Source organism: Xyrauchen texanus, chromosome 11, assembly GCF_025860055.1.
Source record: "Xyrauchen texanus isolate HMW12.3.18 chromosome 11, RBS_HiC_50CHRs, whole genome shotgun sequence".
In the NCBI taxonomy this organism is placed as follows: Eukaryota; Metazoa; Chordata; class Actinopteri; order Cypriniformes; family Catostomidae; genus Xyrauchen; species Xyrauchen texanus.
Window position 1 is genome coordinate 6394882 of NC_068286.1, and position 20482 is coordinate 6415363.

Below are 20482 nucleotides of genomic sequence, written 5' to 3' on the forward strand. Positions count from 1 at the left end.
GAATGAAGTGCACAAAATCTGCAGGAATGAATTTAGATCCTCATTCATGGAAGAAAAGCCTCAGTTGCGTTCAAGTCCATTAGGGAGTAACCAAAGCAATCCAGAATGTTTCATTTCAACAGATAAGTAAATGTCCCACTCTCTTCTTCTTCTTCCAGATTCAGCTATTGGTCGAAATAGTGTGGCCCCTCTTCATCTTTTTCATCCTGATTTCTGTCAGACTTCACTATCCTCCCTACGAGCAACATGAATGTAAGTGGCCTAAAATGGTTCAAAAACATTTCATGTCATGACGATTGAAAAGATGATTGCAACAGATTGATTTATGCTTGTGTCACACTCATTGTGTCTTTTTTAATTCAACCCAAAATGTCAATATTTGCTCCTCTTTGGAAATCACACCCTTGTCCCCAGGGAAGGTCATCGACAGCAAACCGGCTCCAAGAACAGAGTGAAAGTTTACATAAATATCGCAAGATCTCTGAAAACCAGTTTGCAGTCAATGTTTGGTTTTACAGATACTTTGCGACGGATGTATTTGTTTTCATATTTGACATTCAACGTGATCAAAACCAACTCTATTTACTTTCTTAATGTACACTCTTTCTGTACATTATTGGTGCACGTTATTTTTTTAAATGCAAATGAAAATGTCTGTATTCTTCATCTGATCAAATATGTAGCCTAATAATTTAATAATAGATTGGTGGTGGCGTAGTGGGCTAAAGCACATAACTTGTAATCAGAAGGTTGCTGGTTTGATCCCCACAGCCACCACCATTGTGTCCTTGAGCAAGACACTTAACTCCAGGTTGCTCCGGGGGGATTGTCCCTGTAATAAGGGCACTGTAATTCACTTTGGATAAAAGTGTCTGCCAAATGCATAAATGTAAATGTAATTTGCTCCGCCACTGAAACAACATTCCTTTTTGGCTCACGTCACCAAGCCCTCTTACTTTCAACCACCTAGCTCCATTTTCTACTTTATTCTCAGAAGTCTGTCCGATTATGTAAGTTAAAAGGGTTTGCAAACAGCGATTCATGTTGACTTTAAAAGTGGCTTTTTACAGTTTGAAGTAAATCTGATTGCTGTGTCCCATTTGCCCGTCTTTTTCTAGGCCACTTTCCCAATAAGGCTATGCCCTCTGCAGGGTCTCTACCATGGATGCAGGGCATCATCTGCAATGCCAACAACCCCTGCTTTCGCTACCCCACCCCCGGAGAGACCCCAGGGATGGTGGGCAACTTCAACGACTCAATGTAAGCATATTAAACATAGAAACTTTACAGAATTGTAAATTTTCAACTAGAGGTCGACCGATAGTGGATTTTGCCGATGCTGATAACCGATTCATCAGCCGATAGTTTAAAAAATGGATTCATAGAAGGTCAAAAAAAAATTGTATTCTTTCCTTACTATGATGGGCACAGATGACGCCCGAAACAGACGACTCTTATTTTGAAATTACCCCCCCCCCCTCCAAAAAAGCGACCATCGGCACTGATTAATCGGTAAAACCGATATATCGGTCTACCTCTGATTTCAGCTGCTTTCCAAAACAAAATAACACTATGCATTCACAACAAAATGTATTAAGTTAAATGATTATGTCACTAGTATATACTGTAACATACATTATTATATCAGAAATCTGTTGCTTGAGTTCTTTCACAATGTAGTCGGGTTTCGAGTGATGACTGGAAATAGCATGAGCGCACCGTTTGAGAGTTCTGGAATGATGCCATATTTCCTGTAATCAAAAACATTACAACAAGCTTCCATTAATATGCATGTTACTGTCATCATTTACAGTATCTCCCGACTCTTCATCGATGCCAAGAAAATCCTCCTCTACAGCCAACATGACAAAAGCTTTGAAGGTTTCAAAGGACTCGTCAGGGCCTTGAGAAAACTGCAAAGCAACACTGAAGGTACGTCACACCTAAAGTCTGAGTAGAATGATGTGAAAATGCTTTGAAAGATCTGTATAAGTTTGCACCAGAATTATTTTCTTGGCATAAAGGTTTCTAAAGTTTGCTGACGTTTTTGTGAAATTATTCCTTCTCGCTGCAAACTATAAGAGCTTGCGTCACCCTGCCATTGTAAATGACCTGTGCTTAACTAAGTGTAGACTGCTAGCTGGGGTAACAAGTCCCCAAACCCTCATTTACAATTAGCAACTCTCTCTGTATTCACTGAAATGGTAAACGCCAGTGGGATTTTTGCATCTGTTTCCTGTTTGACATCCGGCTTAGGTGCAGTTCATCATGACAAAAATCCACCTTCAAGAATTTGAGAGTTTGAAGTGTATCTCTGCATTCTTCAAACATGTTGTATAGCTACAAATACTGAGACTCACATACTGTTAAATCAAGTTGAAAGGCTAAAAAAACCTGTACTGGACTCTCTGCTGCATTGCTAGGGTCTGTGTGAAGATGGTTGCCAGGGTGTTATGATGTTTTTAGCATCTTGCTGTGTGGTTGCTAAGGTGTTCTGCATGGTTGTTAGGTGGTTGCTTGTTGGCCCCATGATATTATGATCACTAGATTCGCCTCGGGTTTGTACTTTCCGCCCATTTTATTGGCCCTTAGGCCAATAATAGTGTTAAATAGTGGAAACCCTGGTGAAAAACTACACTACCCACAATCCTGAGGGGAGAAATCCACCAATCAGAGAATCGTGGCATACAAAAGAGCTCTGTAGCACCGCCCACTTCAATGACGTACTGTAAATGGAGTCGGTCTCCCTACACTCTCAAACCACTATTATGCAATAAAACTTAAGTATATTGTTTCTATACTTAAATACTTAATAGTTTTTAGTTTTCCATTGATTTTACGTAATTTGCAATGCTTTATGGGATTGTAGTTCAATCCCTCAATAAAGACATTAAGTACATTTAGTCTTGATTTTGTTGTGAAAGGGATGCTGGGAGTTGCATCTACTCACAGTTGACAGCATTTAATTAATGTTCCGGAGGGACTGCTGCATGCACCTGGGGCTTGATAAACAGGATCCAGTTTGCCCAGAGTGAATTAGCAAGCCTGACGAGTCATGTCTGTTAAACATTATAATACCACTGAGACATTAGATGTGTGCTCTTTTGATGTAAAACATTCCACTTTGACTTCATACATGCAGTAATTGCTAGAAATGTTGCTGAAGTATGAGAGCTATTAGCTGCCTGTCACAGACGAACAAGATGGCGTTAGGATAACTCATCTGGTCTGCTTAAGTACTGCCCAGTTATGCAAAAGGGGCGGCTCATATTGCATTTAAACTGTCTGCGCTGATGCCAATACGAAAGACAAATCACAAATGATATCGCTTTAATATCTCAATTGTTTCTCCTAGACAGCAATGATATGCAAATATACCAGAATTCTCCAATCAAAAGCTTGAGATTTTAATATGATCTATATTTCTCATCAAATTCTTCCAAGACCGAATTTTCCATGCTATGCTATCCACATTCATTTTGTACTGCACTGTCAACAATTGTCTAATTTCTGTGCATTCTCCTAAATGAGACAAAGTTGATACTTAAATGGAGCATTTCTCATTACGTACGTCTTGTGAGTTATGATAGAGCACCCTCTGAGCAATACATTTTTTCACATTTTAAAGCGTCTTTGTTTTGCACGAGACACAAATTTGCCACAGTACACCCTCTGAAATCGAGCATCATTCTCAAATGCTTCCTGAACATTGAAGTGCTTTCCGATGCATTTAGGGAACTGAAATGTTGTCACTGTACCACTGTGAGGAAAGGAGAATGACCTACAGTAACCCTGGAGGAAAGAGGCTGACTCAAACTGGTTCATACCGTTGACTACTGGAATGTTCTGACACACGCAACACAATGTGGCTCTGTGAGAAACACACTGCTGCAGTCTCTTACTAGCTTTTGTTGTTTCCTTTTTGTATGATGAACTGAATGGACAATCCCCTCGTGACTGTTGAAGTAATCTAATGCAATGGTTTTGCTGCATTACGTCACTCGCTTTATCATTGAGATGGGAATTGCAATGGAGTCATGCTTTTCAAGATGTTCTGGACAACAAAATAAACATTGTTCATCGTGCAACACCGGTGAATCATTGCTTTATGTAATGAGTTATGAATTAATTTTTTGATTTCTGTTAGTCAGCATGAAATCTCATATGAGTTAGGCATTAACAAATCTTTTTTTTTATTTATTTTTTTTTTTTTATTTGTCCAATAATGTCCAGCAGTGTATGTACATGCATGTTTTTTTTTTTTTTTTTAAGTAAAATGTCTGACTCTTTTGTATTGTACTTTTTGTGTAATTTGGCAAAACGACAGCTTGATTGGAAATGACGTCTAATACAAAACACTTCTCAGTGCTCACAAGTAAACTGTACCTTGAATTTGACTTCACTGACACTTTTGATGACTTGAGTAACAAGTACACTATTAGGGGCAAGCTTGTTAGGTGTGCTGGAAATTATTATTATTATAAACTAACTGATGAAGACCTTCTAAGTCAGTTTTATCATGACCTTCATGTGACTTCAAAGCTGATGTTTTAATACTTTTATGCATACATCGGGTCTTTAGTTTATATATAAGTTTACTATCACAGTATATATATATATTTCTTTGTTTATTAAGAGACCAATGAGTACTATATTCACACAAATGACCAATATATCACATTGATGTTCTGAGTGAGAATCGTGAATTACCAGTGCACACATACATATTATATATGCTACTTCTTTCTCAAGGTGGCGCTGATGTTTCAGTGATTGACATTGAAGCAATGTGGAAGTAAACTATAGCAAGTACAACACATGAACAGTCTGATTTGGCTATTGTCATTTGGGTGCACCACTGAAATGTTGAAAGATGCGCATTTGTTTAGACTCAAAAAGTGCCTGAGAAAATGCAGCTTGTGTGTCTATTATGCGTCAATATGTGTTTGACTGCCTGTTGCGTCCCAGTTGAAATTTGTGTGGAATTAATGAATCCTGTTCTAGATTTGTTGCATAAACTCTTTGATATATGACAAATAAAACATCAAAATATATCTGAATATGTTCTATTCCATTATTTTCTAATGGTCTTAAAGGTGGAGTCAGTCATTGGTTACCCAATAAAAAAGTCTCACTCCAAATAAATGAATTGTAATTTTGAAACATATGTATAAAATCACGAGCACTCACATGAGATGAGGACTGCAGTCATATCAGTATCCTCATAAAAGCTGTTTTATTCTACATGGGGCAGGGGCGCCCTCATGGGGCTGCCATTTTATAATCACATGACTCAGCTGAAACACTACTCACTTAATCTCAGTAACCGTCTTGTTATTGGACACTTTCACTCTTGGATTAAATTAATCATGGCTGATTGTGAATAGTGAATTTCTGCAGTGGCATCTGTAACTGAAAGCTTGATTATGAATGATGCAGCATCCAGGCCACTAGGTGTCACTGTAAGTCTAAGATGACATGAACAAAAAGTTGCTGAGTGCACCTTTTAAAAATGTTTTGAAAATCTGACACTATCTGGGCATTTTGAAGATCCATTTGTGTAGATATACGTTCTGGAAGTCTCTGTATGACATAAATCAATATCGGTATATGCAGTACAAATGTACAAATAAGACAAATTTGATTAGCTTTTTGGTCACTACATAATTGCCAGACTTCCATTTGGGTTAATTCATATTTTTGATGACTTTACTATTTTCCTAAAATGTGTAAAATAGTAACAATATACTGTAGAATTAGTAGATGTGTCCAAACCTTTAGAATTGTATTTTAATTTCATTGCTATATTTTTAGTATAACTGGGTTTCGTTTTCCTCACAGGCTTCAAGCTGAAGGACTTTCTGCGTGATAATGAAACGTTGTCTAAGTTTCTGGAGAGAAATGCCACCCTGCCCAAACATGCAGTGAGACAGATAGTGGAGGCCAACATCAACTTGGAGAAGGTAAAAGTACAGGACGACAGTCACAAGCTGTCAATCAGCCAATCAGAACAAAGTGTCTTAAAACAACCCCATCAAGTGCACTGCAAACAGCGGAAATGTGGAATTTTGTACCTTAAAGATCTATTTCTACTTGATCTGTCATTTTAACCTTATCATTTGGTCATATTAACTAATATATTCACCTAAAATAGTACAACAAGGTTATTTAGATTATATAATGTGCTTAAAAAATTAACATGACATTTTTGTTAGGATCTGTAGCCTTGGTACCTTCACAAATGCCCACAACTCTTAAAACGTTTTACACCGATGCTCCATCTGGTGTAGTCAATAAATGTCAGTATATCTGTTATGTAACAGATCACTGGCATGTTGAGATATGAAGCAGACGGTTTTTCAAACGTGAGGTTTTCATGTTGGAATCGGACGGTCGCAGGCAGATGCTATAGATAATGGACCTCCTGCACCGCTGTAGCGAGAGAGCTGTGCAGCGCACGTGCCGGGAAATATGAGGGGGAGGGGGGTTATGACGAAGCAGAGGGGCCACATGACTGTTGCCTTGCAGAACTACAGCCAGAGGACAATTCCTGGAAAACTATGCAGGGCTGATTGCATTTAATCACATCAGACAAATGTACAACAAGATAGTGGCCACTTCCAGTACACTAAACATCTTGGTTACAGTAAGGCACCTACAATGCAAGTGAATGCAGCCAGTCCTTAGACATTAAAGGGATAGTTCACCCAAAAATGCATTTTTGTGCAATTATTTACTCACCCTCATGCCATCCCAGATGTGTATGACTTTCTTTCTTCTGCAGAACACAAATACTTTTAGAAGGATATTTCAGCTCTGTAGGTCCTTACAATGCAAGTGAATGGTGATTTAGACATTTGTAGCTCCATAATAGCCACATAAAGGAAACGTAGAAGTAATCCATAAAACTCAAGTGGTTTAATCCATGTCTTCAGAAGTAAAATAATAGGTGGTGGTGTTTGTATATACCCTAAATCTCCACTTTCACTTTTCACTCATGTGGTACATGTTTAGTTTCACTTTCACACCAGAAAGTGAAAGTTAAAGTGGAGATTTAGACTAAAAAATCACTTAAATATTGTTCTGTTTCTTACCCACACCTATTATATTGATATTGAGTCTTATGGATTACTTCTAAGTTTCCTTAATGTGATCTCACATATAGTGTTTACATCTTGTAGCTATACTTTTGAAACAATATGTATTTTAATGTTTATTTACTGGCCACATTCACTTCCATTGTAAGTGCCTCACTGGAACCATTATTTTTGCATTTTATTTCTAAATAAACGTGTGATGAATCGAAATTATTCAAACATTATGTTACAAATACTGTCAATATAGCTTAACTTGTATTGAACCTGGAAAATTCCTTTAAAATAGGAATAGGAATTCCAATTTGCAACTCTGTACGGTGCTACTAGTGGTGCACAAATAAAACACTTCACCCATATAGGGTTCCCAAATTAGCCATAGGCATCTACTAAGCATGTCTGGTCCTCAAAGATTGAATGGTGGACTGTTAAGAGGTTGTTTTAGTGTGTCGCTCTATAAAAGGAGAGGTGAAAAACAAGGCTTCTGTCCATTGCCTGGAAGAATGAGCATGTCATTGTGTAATCTCAGAACATTCTTTCTTGAGAATCGGCACACTCATTCACACCCACTCTCTAGAGATTGCTTCACTTGTACGTACTGTTTCAATTTGAGACCTCCAAAGGGAAGTTCATCCAATAATGGATATTTTGTTTCTTTTTTTGAGATCGACCGCTTTTTAAAAAAAGCTGTTTTAGATAATATTATCCTCACAGAGCTGTCCAAACTGAACCGTTTTGATTTGGGATCCATCATTCAACATCTCTCTTTGACTCACGAGAATTCCCGTTATTTACAGTCGTAAAGAATATCGCCATTTTGAAAAAGGCTTTGCGCATGTTTAGTTGTTTTAATGGCTTTTTCTTTATCTACAGGTGCTTATTAAAGGCTTTGCTGTTCACCTTCGGGACCTGTGCAATTCCACATCTCTGGAGGAATTCGTGACCATAGCTGATAAAGAAGTGTCTCAGATGACTCAAAACATCATCTGCCAATCATCGACTGAATGGCTGAACAATGCAGAGAGCCACTTTTTGTCTAACCTGGACTTTTTGAAGCCAATCAGGGTAAGTAAATAAAATGTTACACAAATCCCATTCATTGGACTAAGCCTCATGCAGTCGCTTGATTGTCATTCTGTCATGACAATATACACTTTGTGCACAATAAACTCAACACAACCAGTCCAATAAACCATTCTAAGGCAATCTAGGCTATGTATATTTTAATATTATGGCCCAAGTGAACTTCGTCACGTTTTCAAGGCTAACATTGTGGTCCCATAATGATCACTTTTACATAATGTTTTTCTAAATCAGAATAATTAGTTCAGCATATTTCTGGGACATCAGTGGCCATCAGCCAAAAGTCTTCACATATTGATGTCTTTGTTAAGAGTCTGTGTACATTCACTTCAGAGTGAGTGATTTCTTTGTCTTCTGAGTGAGATTTCAAGATGGCGGTTCACTACTGTTACATAGTAATTTAGTTATGCAAGCAAGGGGGACAATGACCTATTTCACATTTGGCTTGTTGATCACAATAGTATAGTGGCGTTACTGTATAGCTTGCATGCTAATTTGTATTTCCCCAGTAATAGCGTCAGGCCTGAAGACTCATTGCATGTACCATTACGCAAACGCTTCTACAACGCTCGATTTAACATGTTTTTGTATGTGCCTGAATGCAGTTCACGATGCAACGCAATTGCTGATTGCAGTTCCTGTATTACCACAAGGGGTGCTATCGCGGACATTCGCTTAACGTAGTGTAACCATTCTGTAAATTTGCATCTTCTATGGTCAGGTTTTTTTCCTGGTCAACTACTGTCATGGTGGAGGAACGGTTTAAAGAGAATCTTGCTGAGAAAGTTACGTAGTTTAAGTTTATAGCTATATGCCTGAATGCTTGTTTAATGGCACAGACATTTGATTGTAATTCTATCGTCCCCTTGAGTTTTGACGTTTGTTACCTCCAAGGTAATGCAAGAATTGAGAATGTACAAGAGGACCGTTTGCAATGCTTTGGCCAAGCATTCGCGCCTGTGTTTGCATACTTGTGTAGAGTATATTTCTGACTTCGGGGATGCATCAGAGACTGTAACGTGTAAAATAATTTACATTTGTATATGTTTATGATTCCTTTGATTAGCTCATAATGTTTCAAACTATGTTTTGGCATTGTAGAAAGATGTAAAGTCCGACCCGAAGATTATCCAAGATGTGTCCGTGGCAACAGATAGACTGCTGGACAGCTTGGGAGCATTAGCAGTGGAGGTAAGTGCCCCCTAAAATATCCCTCACCCCCTTTTAGAGACAGAATTAGACACTGAGGTGAAGTGTTTAATCCCACCCTCAGCTTTCCAAATGTTCTTAACTCCATATTAGACGGTAAAGACCAGTGGATCTGGATTAGTCAACACAAAATGCTTATTGAAGCTTATGGCAAAGTCAAAACAAAAGAACTTAAAGACTTTAAAGGCGTTTGCAACCCATTCTACTTCCATAATGTACATTTTGGTCAAAAAACAGGATATTGAATAATACAAAAATGTAGGTCAGAGCTTGTTTTTTTTCATCAGGAATTGATTGGACAGTGAAAAGTGGGCGTTACATACAAGAATGAAGCCATGTGGGGTTAAAAACGGATCGATTTTTAGCATGAAATCATAAACAGTAGGTTGTCTTTTCTTCAGCTTTGGTCTGAGCAAACCGAAATGTGAAACACTGCCCCCAGTGGCCAAAGCGGTAAGTGTTGTAGGGCGGATTGGCACGTGTGAGCTCCATTTTCCAGGTGAAATGTCCACAGAGGGGACTAGTTGTTTTCAGCTGTACAGGCTGTAATACAGTGAAGTGGAATGCATATTTTATAAACTGTACCCCCCTACCCAAACCCTAAACTTAAACATCGGTGGACAAAAAATTTAATGTTAGAGGGGAAAATGCAACCTTCAACCATCATGCTCGAATTATGCTGATTATGCGAACACGATTACTTCCTGGTTTCAACTCGGTATTTGAACCCGGGTCTCCCATACTGTCGACACCGCCACCGCTTCCGGTCATGCCACAGGGGGGAGGTACACGCAGGAGCCAATGAAAAATGTCTGATCGGAGATAACGCTTGTCAGTGAGTCTGCAAATGTGGCTGATCCTTGTGTACTGGAACTCTCGGAAACAACAAAATGTCGAATTCCCATGTGATCATGTTGGTGAAAAAGCCAGAGGGCTTGGTGGCATCAGCAGTGAAGGAAAGACTTGTCAGAGGCGCAGCCAATTGTTACATTTTGAAAAAATGTTTTATGAAGGTTTTTCATTGTCTTGGAATAACATACACCAATGCATCCTTCACTTTAAGACCAGGAACGTGTATTAAGAAAGTAAAACTGGTCAATGTGGATTTTATGATGACTTTCAGTCATGGTCAAAAATGAACGTTTTGAGCATGTTCAAGCAGAAGGCCCTAATATCAACATTTGTATAGAGGACCAGCCATTTCGGTGAGCCATCTCCGCTCTTGACATATTAGCCGTGTTGATGAGGGTCTTCCAAGGCCAACCCAGCTTATGCTGCCCACTTTAGTATCACTGCTTTAGAAACCAAACCTGAGAAAGTGTGCTAAATGAGTTAGCAGCAGCAGCTTGCTCTATCACATGACTCCAGCTGTCAGCTCCTGCCAGCTCTGGGCAAAAGTGCTGAGCTCAATCAATGTGAGGTAATGCATTAATATCTCGAAGGGCCTGAAAAGCAGACTTTTCCTGCTCTGTCCTGTTGCTACATGACACAGGGCATTTGTGTATTGGGAATTTTTCTTCTAAGCAATCCGGTTTTTCAGTCAGACTTAATTGTGTTATTTGAAACAGAAACGGAAATTGAGGAAACGCCAACACAGCGCTGACCGGCATTAGTTCTTTGTTCTCACATAAGAGCTGAACTCTGGTAACCCTCGCTAAAGCCAGAGACAGCGAGGTTACTCCAGGTCATGCCTTATTTCTCTAATGTATGCATGCCCGTCTGGCCTCCAGGGCTTTTTCAGATGCCTCTTATGATAGCTTACAAGGTGACAGATGTAACAATAGGTCTCTTACGTTACTAATGTAATCCACGAGCTGAGTTAAGTGTGGAATGGGCATAGATAAAACCTTCCTTAATGAAATAACAGGATACATGACTCCTGGATGATGTAGCTGATGTGTGATCTCGTTACTCAGAACCTTTTCATTAAAATGCACTTTACCATAGCAGAATAATAGGACGGACATGTACACAAGAACTTAAAGTAGTATCAAATGATTCCTGCTATCGGCTGAGCATTCCTTGTTGAAGTAAATTGAGGAATGTGGAAAACTGTGAGCTGGGAATGCGATTAGTGGACAACCTGCCCTACCACCTGAGCCACAGCCGCCCCAACTAGTGCACATTTGAACATTAGAAGAGAATTAATATATGTAGAAATTAACATAAATTATCAGGAATAATAAATGCTGTAAAAGTATTGTTCTTTGTTAACGTTAGTTTATAATCCTTGGGTCAGAAATTTTGTGGGGGCTTGTGGGCAAAAATGCCACCAAAAATTCTCAATTTTGCAGCAAAAAATGGTTCTTAATATTCTATTACGTTCTTAGTTAAATGTATTATGGTCTAAAATGTGAATTGACGCTGATTTAATTCTTTGGGTAAGACGTAATAAGCGTATGAGACACCGCTGATTTCAAATGGTTTGAAAAAATGCCCCTAAAAATAAAATTCAGCCCTATAATGTAAAAGTAAATTTCTGACACTGACATAAAACAGTTTCAACATTAAAAGTACCGTATATGTATTAATGAACATTAACCGAGATGAATAAATTCTGTGAATGTTGGTTTGTTAATTCATGATGCATTAACTAACGTTAACATATGCTAATATATTTTTAACGTTAAACGTATATGTACAAATATGAGTAAATGCTGTAAAAGCATGTTCGATGTTAGTTCAAGTTATCTACAACTGTATGTTAACATGCATTTTATTGATCTTTTGGTCTGTTTATTTTGTTTACGTTATAGGGGATAATGGTGATTATGGGAAGTGCATATGATATGTGTATATAGCCCTGTGAATCATACTGACTCTTCCATTACAGATCTAACCGGTTATAACCCATCCTAAAACATTCAAACAAAGGTTTATGTAACATGCCAAGCCATCCATGCATTGCAGAATGAAAACGCTCACTCTTGTTTACACCAGATCATACTTTTCATAACACGTTTTTTACATGATTTCATTATTGCGATGTCTGAAAGTAGGAATCTTTCTTTGTTCTCATGAGCTCTTTTTCGGATTCATCAGGAGAATGACCGATAGTAACCTCTCCTCGCAGGCTGGCACGAGCGTGTTACAGCAGCTCCTCTGTTCAGCTTGTTGCTAAGCGAGTGGCACAAGAACCCAATTTTCATAAACTCCCTTTCATAGCACTCCAAGCACAGATTAGCCCTAAATACACTAAATGAATGCTCTATTTCCACATTGTTGTGCTCGTTTTTATCATTGTATGCTGATTCACAGCACATTTAAAAACCTTTACAGTCTTTACCAATAGTAAAAATTGCACAAGGCAGACATATAGAGATAATAAGCATGTTTCGGAGCCAGGAGTTTTTCACAGGTGTGGCCGGGCAGGGGCTAGCGATCAGTCCAAAATTTTTGGGCAGTACATATTAAGTCTTGTGCTCAAAAATGGCAATTGCGTGCGTGTGGGGTGGCCAGGGGTGGCCGTGGCCACCATGGACTGAACCTCATTGGCCACCCCACACGCAATTGACATTTTTGAGCACAAGACTTAATATGTACTGCCCGAAAATTTCTGTGCCACCACAGACTAATCGCTAGCCCCTGCCCGACCGGGCAGGGGCTAGCGATTAGTCTGTGGTGGCACAGAAATTTAATTGGTCAATTATAGAGGGAGGGAGTGTTCCAGAAACCTGTTTGGAAAGTAATTATTTTAGAAATTGTATTAGATGCCGCAAGTTTCGCAGAAATGACACTTTCACCTTTAAGTAGTTCCTACTTTTACCTACATTTTTGACTAAATCATTCCTTTGCACTTCTCAGTTTGCGAGTATGAAGAGCTGGCGAGACATGCGAAACGAGATCCTGTATTTGACTGGAAACAGCACGCAGTCCCCCAACCACATGTACCAAGCCGTGTCCCGCATCGTCTGCGGCCATCCCGAGGGCGGAGGTCTGAAGATAAAGTCCCTCAACTGGTACGAGGACAACAACTACAAGGCCCTGTTCGGTAGCTCCGGCAACGACAGCGACGACGAGTCCGCTTACGACAACTCCTCCAGTGAGTGAATTCATACTTCACTCCCTTACTTGCGAGAGCCAAAAAGTTTAGGGCTAAAATGACGTACTCACAAGTTTTAACTAACATTTTTGACTTTCCATTAGCGCCATACTGTAACACCTTGATTAAAAGCCTGGAGTCGAGTCCCATTTCTCGCATGATCTGGAGGGCACTGAAGCCGCTGCTCATGGGAAAGATCTTGTACACGCCAGATACTCCAGCCACCCAGAGGATCATACAAGAGGTCAGGAGACCGCTAATGAATAGCATTGCTAATGCGTAGCAAATGTGGCAAATCATTTAAAGAGAGAAATTTTGATTTAAGTCATTAAGCAAGTAAACTAGACATCCATAAGCTAAAGTGTGTATTTCGCTTTGTTGTCTGTCTGTGAAATAATCAGTACTTTTGGATGAACAGTAATTCTGATCACAAAATTTGACCAGACTTTATGCCGCAAGTCTAAAGTGTGGCTATTTACATACCATTCTAACTGTATCTCTCTTACTCGCAGGTCAATAAGACATTTCAAGAGTTTGGAGTGCTCAGGGATCTCGGAGGAATGTGGGAAGAGATGAGACCCAAAATCTGGAACTTTATGGAAAACAGTGAGGAGATGGACCTGGTTCGGGTGAGTTACACAAAAACACCCACTTGAGCCAAGAGACTGTGGCTGAGTTTGAAATGGCATACTACTACTACTATTTCTGCCATAGACAAACATGTAGTATGGGAACTCAGCCTGTGAAATTCACCTCTTACCACATGATTTAGCAAAGAGTGGCAAATATAAGAACTTCATACTGCCCCCTTTTGGACATAAGAGGTACAGCAACACCTCAAAGCTTAGCTCACATGGCACACAACGTGTGGTGCTATGTGGGGTGTATACTTATTCAAACCACTTGGGAAATTTAGGGCTTATTCGTGAACCTTGGTAGCAAAATCCAAAAAAGTTCCTCCTGGCCACATCCTGATATGTCTTGACTTTCAAAGTCAATCTGATTGTGTGTAATCACAATGGTTCTTGTTTACGTCACACATTGATGGTCTCGTTTATATTTTTCATAATTAAAATCTGTGACATCTATTATTTGTATATGCACTAAAGAATCAGTGGCGTTTGCTAAGGCAAGCATAACTATTGTTTAATATCTACAATATATTGTACGTTCTCAACATAAATCAATGTTATTTTTCCCGAACAGACACTCCTCCAGAACAATGCTAGCGCTCGCTTCTTTAATGCCAAGCTGAGCGGGACAGACTGGCATGTGGAGGATGTTTCCAGTTTTCTTTCCAAGGCATCGGAAGACGCACGTCCCCACGGGACAGCGTACACATGGCGAGAGGTGTTCAACGAGACCGATCAGGCCATACAAACCATCTCCCGATTCATGGAGGTATACATACAATGGTTTAACCAGTAATACTTTCTGCATTTATAAACACTTAAGTGAACAAATTGATCGTGTATGCTCGTACATTACACAAACATTTGATTTACACTACCTGAACTTGCTCAGAAGACCGTGGCTGATGTCTAGTCCGTTGACTTGATTATCAAACGAGGCGAACGTGTCAGAGAGTGCATCAGCATTATTAAAGGGACAGTTCACCCACAAATGAAAATTCTCTCCTCATTTACTCACCCTCATGCCATCTCAGATGTGTATAACCTTCTTTCTTCTGCAGAACACAAATTATGATTTTTGGAAGAATTCATCAGCTCTGTAGATCCATACAATGCAAGTGAATGGGTGCCAATATTTTTAAGCACATGAAGGCATCATAAAAGTACTCCATATGACTCCAGTGTTTTAATCCATATTTTCAGAAGTGAAAGAAATCAATATTTAAGTCCTTATTTGCTTAAAATTTGCTCCATTCCAGTAGGGGGCGATATGCATGAAGAATGTGAATCACCAAAAACACAAAAAGAAGAATGTGAAAGTGATCTGTTGCACTCACACCCATCAGATCACTTCTGAAGACATGGATTAAACCACTGGAGTTTATGGATTACTTTTATGCTGATTTATGTGATTTTCCACTTGTATTTTATGGATCTACAGAGCTGAAATATTCTTCAAAAATCATAATTTGTGTTCTGCACAGGAAAGAAAGTTATACACATCTGGGATGGCATGAGGGTGAGTAAATGATGAGAGAATTTTCATTTTTGGGTGAACTATCCCTTTAAGTGTGCATCTTGCGATCACCACTAACCAGAAAACTGAATCTGTATACCTGATTTCGTATGTTTCTTAGTGTCTGTCTAGTGTCTTCTGTGTTACTGTGTCAGGTCGGCACACAGACAACGAAACAGTTCTCAGTTCTCCAATAAATGACATTAATGAATCAACTGTGCTGACTTCCAACAGCACATGCACTTTTGAACTTCAGGCAAATCGCCAAAGCAGGCCATGAGGCTAAGCCATTTCAAAGTCAACTGAATTGACTTCAGTATAGTTTGATATACTCTTGTAGATTGTCCCACTTTACCCAAATACCAGAATTGACAATTGTTAACCCAGCCTGACTGCTTACCAATAAACTGTTCAACTTCTCTCCCTAAAGTGTGTGACCCTGGATAAGTTGGAGCCGGTGGCTAATGAGGAGCGTTTGGTAAATAAATCCATGCGTCTGTTGGATGATCGCAAGTTCTGGGCTGGGATAGTGTTTCCTGATATGCAATCCAACACAGCTGAGCTGCCGCCCAACGTCAACTACAAGATCCGTATGGACATTGACAATGTGGAACGCACCAACAAGATCAAGGATGGGTATGAGTCTCCATATCTATCCATTGTTCCATTTTAATCACATTTTATGGTAGTGATTATTCTAGATATTCATTCTTATAGCTTCTTAATACTTGACTTGAGATTTTATTGATCTAACTGTTGTGTTTGCTGTAGCTATTGGGACCCAGGTCCCCGGGCTGACCCATTTGAAGATCTGCGCTACATCTGGGGCGGCTTCTCCTACCTGCAGGATGTTATTGAGCATGGAATCATCCGGGCACTGACGGGCACTAAAGAGAAAACTGGAGTTTACATCCAACAGATGCCTTATCCCTGCTATGTGGACGACATGTAAGAACTGTCATTTTTGTAGACTCGAGAACAGTCATATCTACTTTTCGAGATTCACAGATTCCGATGGAAACAGCTCAAATGAGTATGTATGTTCCGAAACCTAGGCTGCATCCCAAATGAAATGGAACCTCATAAGCATAAAAATACATTGTGCGTACAAATATTGGATAAAATAGTCTTAAAAAGAGATTAATCATATTTTTTGGTATTGTATGAATTGGCATATTAATGATAATATTTGGATTCTCTGCAAAGGATTCATGCAATGCTGCTTTAGAGTTGGGCCAAAACGAGGCATCTATCTTACCTTTTTGGAACAGGCACATGTCAGTGTAGTAAATGCTGCCTGTGTAGTGAACTCCCTAGGCTTCGGAAATGAGTTTTAGTCTTCTATTATACCAGCCCAGAAAAGGCCGGAAAGTCTAACTCATCCTGTCTCTTTTGCTCTAGGTTTCTTCGGGTCATGAGTCGTTCAATGCCTCTGTTCATGACTCTGGCCTGGATGTACTCGGTGGCAATCATCATCAAAGGTGTGGTGTACGAGAAGGAAGCTAGACTGAAGGAGACCATGAGGATAATGGGTTTAAATAATGGAACCTTATGGCTGAGCTGGTTCATCAGTAGTTTGATACCACTGCTCATTAGCGCCGCCCTACTGGTGTTCATCCTTAAGGTATGGAATCTTTTGATTGAATGGAACTTGATTTTGAATTTTGAAAATTGTGAAAGGAGCACTTCACCCAAAAATGAAAATTCTCTCATCATTTACTCCCCCTCATGCCATCCCTGATGTGTGTGACTTTCTTTCTTCTGCAGAACTCAAACGAAGATTTTTAGAAGAATATATCAGCTCTGTTGGTCCATACAATGCAAGTGAATGGTGACCAGAACTCTTAAGGTCCAAAAGGGACTTAAAGGCAGCATAAAAGTAATCCTTAAGACTCCAGTGTTTAAATCCATGTCTACAGAAGTGATATGATCAATATGTGATATGAAAAAGATCAATATTATGGCCTTTTTGTTTTACTATAAATCTCCACCTTTGACCAGCCCTGTCCAGTAGGTGACTGATTGTGAAAGTGAAAGTCACTTCCACACCAGAATGTTAAAGTGAAAACTTAACGGGAGATTTACAGTAAAAAGGACTTAAAAATGGAGTCATATGGATTACTTTTATACTGACTTTTTGTCCTTTTTGGACCTTCTGAGTTCTGGTCACCATTCACTTGCATTGTATGGACCTAAAGAGCTGAGAGATTCTTCTAAAAATCTTCATTTGGGTTCTGCAGAAGAAAGAAAGTCATACACATCTGTGATGGCATGAGGGTGAGTAAATGATGAGAGAATTTTCATTTTTGAATTTTCATATCACTTTAAATTGTGCAGTAACTTGGTTAAAAAAACGTAAAAAATGTATAAACAAAAGCTTAAAGTTTCTGTAAATGCTTTTAATTCTTGTAAGATTCATAAATTAAAAATGTACTCATAAAGTGTTATAAACTGAATGGATATTATTTTATATGGGCTGGAATGAAGTGTGATTTTGCAACATTTTTACCTGGTGTTCTTCAGTTATGAAGTAGCATAATTAAAAACTGCAGATTCAACATCGATGCTCACTTATCGCTTATGATTTCTACACAATTCTGTTTAATTCCATCCAAACACACAGAACTTACACAGACATACGTCTGAAAAGAGTATACAGTACGCTTTCCTGATATATGGTGGACGGTTCAACATTGTTGTTGCGTATTTTTTCAAAGCTTGGCTTTTGCTCGTATGTTGCAAAGTGCATTCTCAGTAAAATAAATAAAAAATGCATTCCTAAAATGTCTTTTTTTTTCTCTTTTTGGCTCAGTTTGGAAATCTGCTGCCTTACAGTGACCCTGGTGTAATCTACTTGTTCTTGGCTTCCTTCGCCATTGTGACCATCATGCAGTGTTTCCTGATCAGCACTCTTTTCTCACGTGCTAACCTCGCGGCTGCCTGCGGGGGCATTATATACTTCACCCTTTACCTACCCTATGTGCTGTGTGTGGCCTGGCAGGATTACGTGGGCTTTGGGGCCAAATTGGTAGTGGTGAGTGTCAATCATGTCATCTGTAATGATAGACTGATATATGGGCCAGGCCGATACATTGTATGATATTTGGCCATTTTGAGAATATCGGCTCATAACTGTGCACCGAAAACTGCCACCAATTAAAAAACCCAAATTGGTCGGACTCATTCTTGCCTCTGTAAATTGCTATTTTGATGCTATTTATACCACACTGCATTGAATGTCTCCATCTCTCTCTCTTCCTCAGAGTCTCTTGTCTCCGGTGGCGTTTGGTTTCGGCTGCGAGTACTTTGCTCTGTTTGAGGAGCAGGGGGTGGGTATTCAGTGGAGTAACCTGTTGTCCAGCCCCATGCATGAAGACAGCTACAGTCTCACCACATCCATTTCCCTCATGCTGTTTGATTCTGTGCTATACGCTGTCATGACCTGGTACATTGAAGCTGTATTCCCTGGTAAGCCTTCATTGGCCATGTTGTGAATGTGTAGTTAATACTTGTAATACATTGAAAGGCTTTGAGGTTTTTGATGGTGTAAAACATCCCTCTCACAGGTCAGTATGGCATTCCACGTCCATGGTACTTCCCTTTCACCAAGTCATACTGGTGTGGAGAGAAATGTGGTTGGACTGCATCAGTGCCCACTAACAACAAAGAAAATGCTGAAGGTATAGAAATGTTACCAAATATTATTTTACAATAAATTAGCAGTTGTTGAACTTGTTGTAGCTAGTGTTTTGTGCCCAACTTTGACTAGCGGCAAGAAGGTTTATTCTGGCCAAGAACTGGCCGCTTAGACGGGGAATGTCAATCTGGCCAACATAAAAAGTGACCAATCACAGTTTAGTTGGTTTTACATGCCGTTTTATTTATTTGTAATATTTAATACCACAATAATTTACCATTGTGATTTATTTTTTCTGTAAACAGTCCAATAGGGCTGTCATGATTATGAAATTTGGATGACGATTAATTGTCTTTTTTAGGGCTATGCTGATTAATTGCCTCTTTTGGGCTTTCACGAATAATTGTCATATAAATTGTCATATTTCTGGATGCATGTCATTTTTATAGTACATATTAAATATATAAATAAAATAAGGATATATGATTTTCTTCTAAAGCTTTAAAAACTTATGAATGACATGAAAAATAATGTTTTAAATATCAAAAATATTTCTAAATACTTCAAATATAGCTCTTTTTGGCTCTTTTAGTTTTCATTTTACATTGTTGTTTTTGGAATTTGTGCATTTTATATTATTTTCTTTTTATGTAAAAATATAATGTATATTTTTAGTACATAATATTATATTATGCAATTGTAAGATATTTCTAATTTCTTCACTTTCACACGTTCTTTTAATGCTCTTTGATTCAACCCACGTGCCGTTATTTCTCATAACACAAAACCTTTGAGATTTAATTTCCTTTCATAATTTTATCACTTCACAGAAACAGAGTACGCATGAGTCTCCTACTCAGATACAGGGAGGTAGTTTCCAGAGGGGTGGTGGGAGGTAACCCCCCCCCCAATAATCAAAACAAGCAAGTACAACCACCCCAATATTTATACCATGATAGATGGAAATATGTAGATACCTCATGCAGCCAAATCTACACCCTTGGCCAGCTATGATCAGGAAAATTTGTGATCATTTAAAGTTAAACCGGAGGGCTTTGCATCCACCATCAAAGTTTCTATTTTATATTATTTTGGTTGTTTATATTTTCACGTGAGTTTGGCGCTAGCATCTGCTGACGGTGCGCGCATTAGAGCGCTTTGCTTGAGAGGCGCGCTTTCGGAAAGGAGCTGCTGGTTGACATCCGCGTTGTGGCTCAGTGACGCTCGAAATGATGGCATTTATATATTCGCTTAAAAATTCCCTTATTT

At 39.0% G+C, this 20482-nt stretch overlaps 1 protein-coding gene across 2 annotated transcripts in view; it reads left to right on the forward strand.

Annotated features, from left to right (window-relative positions):
* The window catches only part of LOC127651408 (phospholipid-transporting ATPase ABCA1-like), a 42800-nt gene that overhangs the window by 4646 nt on the left and 17672 nt on the right, over positions 1–20482 (forward strand). For both annotated transcript variants that reach the window (XM_052137211.1, XM_052137212.1), the window contains exons 3-18: positions 159–252; positions 1119–1260; positions 1814–1932; positions 5842–5963; positions 7968–8159; positions 9279–9368; positions 13191–13428; positions 13533–13672; positions 13941–14057; positions 14635–14829; positions 16007–16212; positions 16348–16524; positions 16978–17200; positions 18389–18610; positions 18840–19044; positions 19143–19256. In XM_052137211.1, the coding sequence (XP_051993171.1) occupies positions 159–252; positions 1119–1260; positions 1814–1932; positions 5842–5963; positions 7968–8159; positions 9279–9368; positions 13191–13428; positions 13533–13672; positions 13941–14057; positions 14635–14829; positions 16007–16212; positions 16348–16524; positions 16978–17200; positions 18389–18610; positions 18840–19044; positions 19143–19256 (2596 nt within the window). The remainder of the gene's footprint in view (positions 1–158; positions 253–1118; positions 1261–1813; positions 1933–5841; positions 5964–7967; positions 8160–9278; positions 9369–13190; positions 13429–13532; positions 13673–13940; positions 14058–14634; positions 14830–16006; positions 16213–16347; positions 16525–16977; positions 17201–18388; positions 18611–18839; positions 19045–19142; positions 19257–20482) is intronic.